Here is a 7,631-nt window from a genome sequence, read left to right on the forward strand (position 1 = left end):
TTTGCTTTGTGTCTAGCCAGATGGTGCTAAGCTACGACCTAAATGTCCTACAAGTCTGAGCATTTCATTGTGGATATGAATATTAACCTATTCTGCGGTAGGGTCTGTATCCGAGGCCTCACACTGTTTGTTAATCAGCCCTCCGGAACGTACTGTTCCAAGTTCTGTGCTCCATACAGATGAACCCATGCGGTGTGCATCCACTTACTGAGGAGGGTAAAATAATCGTATTATAGGTATCATAGACGGCATAGTATTACAATTCTGTAGTATTATAGATGATTGGGTGGAGGTGGTTATAAACCTCAGCATGCATTAATTTATTAAATATATCTTCAGGAACCTAATCCTGTTCTTTATGGAAGCAAACACAACGGGATGGATTTCTGAATGTTTATTAGTCAGACGGTGCAAACTTAGACTAGACAGATGGGAATAAAAAAGAGGCCCCGGCACATGTGCACACTTATACAGACATGCATCTTCTGAACCAAGGGGTTAGAGAGCTCTGAACGCCACATATTTTAAAATCTGTGAGAACCATACAATAAGCACATGCCTCCTAGTGGATAGGTAGCCATAACACATGCCACTAGTAGATAGGTAGCCCCACCAAAAAAAAAAATTCATACTTGCCTACCCGCGCTCCCTGCAGCCAGTTCTTTGTTGCTCCCGTTCTCTTCTCTATTACCATAGCACCGGCGTCTGGGTTACACAAAGGATGGAGGCAGCAGTACTATCGCTATTAATTAAAGATTTGTCTGCGCCCCAGATGCAGCCATCAAAAGAACCACATCTGGTTCCCCGGCCATAGGTTTCCTACCCCTGTTCTAAATTCAACTTCTTTATCACCAAAGGATAGCAGCACAAGAGAGTAGGATCTGTCTCTTACTATTGACCAGTCATGTCATATTATCAGATAGGAGCTCCCCTTACCTCTGTCCTGATTCACCTAATAACATAGCTAGAAGAGGCTGGGTTACATCTGTATAGGCAATTGTTTATAAACCTTACATCTCCAATGATGGTTTGGACTAAAATCCTTGTCAGCATCTTATCCCCCATTCTCCTGTATAGCAGAGGAGTCTGGGGCTCAGAATAAGAAAGGTAGAAAGTAGAACTAGTCCATCCATATTCTTCAAGTGGAGAACCCCCAACACCGCCTGGTAAAATAAGCAGGGCAGATTCCCGCTACACTTTACTGTTCATTCCTGGTCCACCTATGGAATATCGGCTTACAAAGCACAACAGGAACAAACAGAAACAGGGTCTACATAGAGATTAGAGACTGACCTCATATCAGGAAAACTAACTCCAGAGGTGAACCCTGATGTACATTTCAGCCCTGACAAACCTCCTTCAGCCAGTGGCTTGTATTCTGTCCATAGTTTGGTCATACAGTTGTTTATTGCTAACAGGATTTAACATAATTTCTTCCCTCTCCTTAGTTTTTTTCAATTTCGGTATATTCTCATATGTACCCGTTTTATCAGTGGAGACGTGAACTACGCAACTGCTGGCTGATATCTTTCTATATCATTGTCTTCCAGGTATGAGTAACCCAGCATTGACCATCGAGAAGGAAACCTAACTCTAAGGAAGTGTTGCAGAGGGTTGAGAAGTAAGAGCGTATTATGTATGTATCAGTAGGTGGCCATGGCGTGTACATAGTACTTACCCATAACCCCCTCTCTATAGGCTTGCAGACCACGGGCAGATGTTCACGTGAGGAAGAAGTCATGCACTCATTGGCTAGCTTTACATCTGTTTCCAGAGATGACAGCACCTGATTGGCTCTCTCCATAACGCTAAATACCATGCCGATAGACTTTTCCTCCCCAGTGTTAAACCTTGAAGAGCAGGGAATGAGAACGGACGGGAAGTCACAGAAGGAAGAGGAGTCCTTTGTAGTAAAGTGTCGGCAGTCCTGTGTTGTATGCAATGTAAGGTTGTATTTTACCGTGTTTATGATATTATAGCACAAGCATTATCGTCATTCCTCCTCCAAGAAGGAACATTCTTCTAGATTTCTTGAATGCAATGTACTTTTTGAAAAGAATGATGGCAGCATATTTTATATGTAAAGGAAACAGTATTTATCTACTTATTGAGGCCAATGAAATGTTATTAATGATCTCATTAAATAACATCAACACCATCCACGTCCAGATACCATTACTGCTTGGCGCAGCGCGGCACCAGCCAAAAATAAGACACATATATTCTTCTGCTAGGCTGCTCTTCAGTAGTTGTGCATGGCCCTGGGAGGTAAGCGTCCCACATACACCATATCATAGCTTCCGATTACATTTTCGGAATATGTAATTCCCATATCTTTGATCTGTAAAGCCCTATAGGAATTCATTGTGTTGATAACTTTATTGGCTCACTAAATAGGTAGATGACAATTACAAGCTTTGGAGACTCCGGCAACTAAGACACAGTAATGCTATGGTCGATGAGAAGAGTAAACAATATTAGTAGTATATATTGTAGCACTCCATGAGTGTGATGCATCTATTGTCCTCTGACATCTGGGGCTTAATCAGGGGCGTTGCTAGGGTTGTAAAAGATCCGGGGCACGGGTCCCAATACATATGTAGCGCTCTTTTAGTAATGCCCCCTCCTGTACATAACCCCTCACATAACAACTTTACTGACAGTGTATACAGCTACAGAAACACCAGAGAAATCCCTACTTTTTCCCTCCAGTGACTGCAGGTGACGTCTCCTCCATCTTCTCCTTTAGGCATCGCCACGTCTTATGTTCCTCATTGTCCCTACATCTTGGTTCCCTGGCAGTGTTATCCTGCTGCCGCCCCTAACAATCTCCCCAAATACTGTAAGGCTGCGCTCACACTTTGTCTTGCATTTAAACAAAACCAGGTGCGTGTTACCCATCATGCCCCAACAGTAAGTAATGTGCCCCACACAGCCCCCCAGTAAGTAATGTGCCCACACAGCCCCCCAGTAAGTAATGTGCCCCACACAGCCCCCCAGTAATGTGCCCACACAGCCCCCCAGTAAGAAAAGTGCCCCACACAGCCCCCCAGTAAGTAATGTCCTTACACAGCCCCCCAGTAAGTAATGTCCTCACACAGCCGCCCCAGTAAGTAATGTCCTCACACAGCCCCCCAGTAAGTAATGTGCCTCACACACACAGCCCCCCACTAGTAAGTAATGTGCCTCACACAGGCCCCCACTAAGTAATGTGCCTCACACAGCCCCCCACGAAGTAATGTGCCTCACACAGCCCCAACAGTAAGTAATGTGCCCACACAGCCCCCCCAGTAATGTGCCCACACAGCCCCCCAGTAAGAAAAGTGCCCCACACAGCCCCCCACGAAGTAATGTGCCTCACACAGCCCCCCCACTAAGTAATGTGCCTCACACAGCCCCCCCACTAAGTAATGTGCCTCACACAGCCCCCCCACTAAGTAATGTGCCTCACACAGCCCCCCACTAAGTAATGTGCCTCACACAGCCCCCCCAGTAAGTAATGTGCCTCACACAGCCCCCCCAGTAAGTAATGTGCCTCACACAGCCCCCCAGTAAGTAATGTGCCTCACACAGCCCCCCCACTAAGTAATGTGCCTCACACAGCCCCCCCAGTAAGTAATGTGCCTCACACAGCCCCCCAGTAAGTAATGTGCCTCACACAGCCCCCCCACTAAGTAATGTGCCTCACACAGCCCCCCCACTAAGTAATGTGCCTCACACAGCCTCCCAGTAAGTAATGTCCTCACACACAGCCCCCCCATAAGTAATGTGATTCACACAGCCCCCCCAGTAAGTAATGTGCCTCACACAGCCCCCCCAGTAAGTAATGTGCCTCACACAGCCCCCCAGTAAGTAATGTGCCTCACACAGCCCCCCACTAAGTAATGTGCCTCACACACAGCCCCCCACTAAGTAATGTGCCTCACACACAGCCCCCCACTAAGTAATGTGCCTCACACACAGCCCCCCACTAAGTAATGTGCCTCACACACAGCCCCCCACTATGTAATGTGCCTCACACACGTCTTATGTTCCTCTACATCTTGGTTCCCTGGCAGTGTTATCCTGCTGCCGCCCCTAACAATCTCCCCAAATACTGTAAGGCTGCGCTCACACTTCTTGCATTTAAACAAAACCAGGTGCGTGTTACCCATCATGCCCCAACAGTAAGTATTGTGCCCCACACAGCCCCCCAGTAAGTAATGTCCTCACACAGCCGCCCCAGTAAGTAATGTCCTCACACAGCCGCCCCAGTAAGTAATGTGCCTCACACAGCCCCCCACTAAGTAATGTGCCTCACACAGCCCCCCAGTAAGTAATGTCCTCACACAGCCCCCCAGTAAGTAATGTGCCTCACACACACAGCCCCCCACTAAGTAATGTGCCTCACACAGGCCCCCACTAAGTAATGTGCCTCACACAGCCCCCCATGAAGTAATGTGCCTCACACAGCCCCAACAGTAAGTAATGTGCCCACACAGCCCCCCAGTAATGTGCCCACACAGCCCCCCAGTAATGTGCCCACACAGCCCCCCAGTAAGAAAAGTGCCCCACACAGCCCCCCACTAAGTAATGTGCCTCACACAGCCCCCCCACTAAGTAATGTGCCTCACACAGCCCCCCAGTAAGTAATGTGCCTCACACAGCCCCCCACTAAGTAATGTGCCTCACACAGCCCCCCCACTAAGTAATGTGCCTCACACAGCCCCCCAGTAAGTAATGTGCCCCACACAGCCCCCCACTAAGTAATGTGCCTCACACAGCCCCCCCACTAAGTAATGTGCCTCACACAGCCCCCCAGTAAGTAATGTGCCTCACACAGCCCCCCAGTAAGTAATGTGCCTCACACACAGCCCCCCAGTAAGTAATGTGCCTCACACACAGCCCCCCAGTAAGTAATGTGCCCACACAGCCCCCCAGTAAGTAATGTGCCTCACACACAGCCCCCCAGTAAGTAATGTGCCTCACACAGCCCCCCAGTAAGTAATGTGCCTCACACAGCCCCCCCAGTAAGTAATGTGCCCCACACAGCCCCCCAGTAAGTAATGTGCCTCACACAGCCCCCCCAGTAAGTAATGTGCCTCACACAGCCCCCCCAGTAAGTAATGTGCCTCACACAGCCCCCCCAGTAAGTAATGTGCCTCACACAGCCCCCCCAGTAAGTAATGTGCCTCACACAGGCCCCCACTAAGTAATGTGCCTCACACAGCCCCCAGTAAGAAAAGTGCCCCACACAGCCCCCCAGTAAGTAATGTCCTCACACAGCCCCCCAGTAAGTAATGTGCCTCACACACACAGCCCCCCACTAGTAAGTAATGTGCCTCACACAGGCCCCCACTAAGTAATGTGCCTCACACAGCCCCCCACGAAGTAATGTGCCTCACACAGCCCCAACAGTAAGTAATGTGCCCACACAGCCCCCCAGTAATGTGCCCACACAGCCCCCCAGTAAGAAAAGTGCCCCACACAGCCCCCCACTAAGTAATGTGCCTCACACAGCCCCCCACTAAGTAATGTGCCTCACACAGCCCCCCACTAAGTAATGTGCCTCACACACAGCCCCCCACTAAGTAATGTGCCTCACACACAGCCCCCCACTAAGTAATGTGCCTCACACACAGCCCCCCACTATGTAATGTGCCTCACACACGTCTTATGTTTCTCTACATCTTGGTTCCCTGGCAGTGTTATCCTGCTGCCGCCCCTAACAATCTCCCCAAATACTGTAAGGCTGCGCTCACACTTTGTCTTGCATTTAAACAAAACCAGGTGCGTGTTACCCATCATGCCCCAACAGTAAGTAATGTGCCCCACACAGTAAGTAATGTGCCCACACAGCCCCCCAGTAAGTAATGTGCCCCACACAGCCCCCCAGTAATGTGCCCACACAGCCCCCCAGTAATGTGCCCACACAGCCCCCCAGTAAGAAAAGTGCCCCACACAGCCCCCCAGTAAGTAATGTCCTTACACAGCCCCCCAGTAAGTAATGTCCTCACACAGCCGCCCCAGTAAGTAATGTACCTCACACAGCCGCCCCAGTAAGTAATGTGCCTCACACAGCCCCCCACTAAGTAATGTGCCTCACACAGCCCCCCAGTAAGAAAAGTGCCCCACACAGCCCCCCAGTAAGTAATGTCCTCACACAGCCCCCCAGTAAGTAATGTGCCTCACACACACAGCCCCCCACTAAGTAATGTGCCTCACACAGCCCCCCATGAAGTAATGTGCCTCACACAGCCCCAACAGTAAGTAATGTGCCCACACAGCCCCCCAGTAATGTGCCCACACAGCCCCCAGTAAGAAAAGTGCCCCACACAGCCCCCCACTAAGTAATGTGCCTCACACAGCCCCCCCCACTAAGTAATGTGCCTCACACAGCCCCCCAGTAAGTAATGTGCCTCACACAGCCCCCCACTAAGTAATGTGCCTCACACACAGCCCCCCAGTAAGTAATGTGCCTCACACACAGCCCCCCTGTAAGTAATGTGCCTCACACACAGCCCCCCAGTAAGTAATGTGCCCACACAGCCCCCCAGTAAGTAATGTGCCTCACACACAGCCCCCCAGTAAGTAATGTGCCTCACACAGCCCCCCAGTAAGTAATGTGCCTCACACAGCCCCCCCAGTAAGTAATGTGCCCCACACAGCCCCCCAGTAAGTAATGTGCCTCACACACACAGCCCCCCACTAGTAAGTAATGTGCCTCACACAGGCCCCCACTAAGTAATGTGCCTCACACAGCCCCCCAGTAAGAAAAGTGCCCCACACAGCCCCCCAGTAAGTAATGTCCTCACACAGCCCCCCAGTAAGTAATGTGCCTCACACACACAGCCCCCCACTAGTAAGTAATGTGCCTCACACAGGCCCCCACTAAGTAATGTGCCTCACACAGCCCCCCACGAAGTAATGTGCCTCACACAGCCCCAACAGTAAGTAATGTGCCCACACAGCCCCCCAGTAAGAAAAGTGCCCCACACAGCCCCCCACTAAGTAATGTGCCTCACACAGCCCCCCCACTAAGTAATGTGCCTCACACAGCCCCCCCACTAAGTAATGTGCCTCACACAGCCCCCCACTAAGTAATGTGCCTCACACAGCCCCCCCAGTAAGTAATGTGTCCACACACAGCCCCCCCAGTAAGTAATGTGCCTCACACAGCCCCCCCAGTAAGTAATGTGCCTCACACAGCCCCCCCAGTAAGTAATGTGCCTCACACAGCCCCCCCCATAAGTAATGTCCTCACACAGCCCCCCAGTAAGTAATGTCCTCACACAGCCCCCCAGTAAGTAATGTGCCTCACACACAGCCCCCCAGTAAGTAATGTGCCTTACACACAGCCCCCCAGTAAGTAATGTGCCTCACACACAGCCCCCCAGTAAGTAATGTGCCTCACACACAGCCCCCCAGTAAGTAATGTGCCCACACAGCCCCCCAGTAAGTAATGTGCCTCACACACAGCCCCCCAGTAAGTAATGTGCCTCACACAGCCCCCCCAGTAAGTAATGTGCCTCACACAGCCCCCCCAGTAAGTAATGTGCCTCACACAGCCCCCCAGTAAGTAATGTGCCTCACACAGCCCCCCACTAAGTAATGTGCCTCACACACAGCCCCCCAGTAAGTAATGTGCCTCA

General features: G+C 50.5%; 1 protein-coding gene across 1 annotated transcript in view; it reads left to right on the forward strand.

Annotated features, from left to right (window-relative positions):
• ZDHHC2 (zDHHC palmitoyltransferase 2) overlaps window positions 1-2,158 on the forward strand; it is a 57,338-nt gene extending 55,180 nt beyond the window's left edge. The window contains exons 12-13 of the mRNA XM_072122204.1: window positions 1,551-1,621; window positions 1,699-2,158. Coding sequence (XP_071978305.1) covers window positions 1,551-1,591 — 41 coding nt within the window. The 3' untranslated portion in view covers window positions 1,592-1,621; window positions 1,699-2,158. The remainder of the gene's footprint in view (window positions 1-1,550; window positions 1,622-1,698) is intronic.
• Window positions 2,159-7,631: the final 5,473 nt, after the last annotated feature.

This window comes from Engystomops pustulosus, chromosome 1, assembly GCF_040894005.1.
Source record: "Engystomops pustulosus chromosome 1, aEngPut4.maternal, whole genome shotgun sequence".
In the NCBI taxonomy this organism is placed as follows: Eukaryota; Metazoa; Chordata; class Amphibia; order Anura; family Leptodactylidae; genus Engystomops; species Engystomops pustulosus.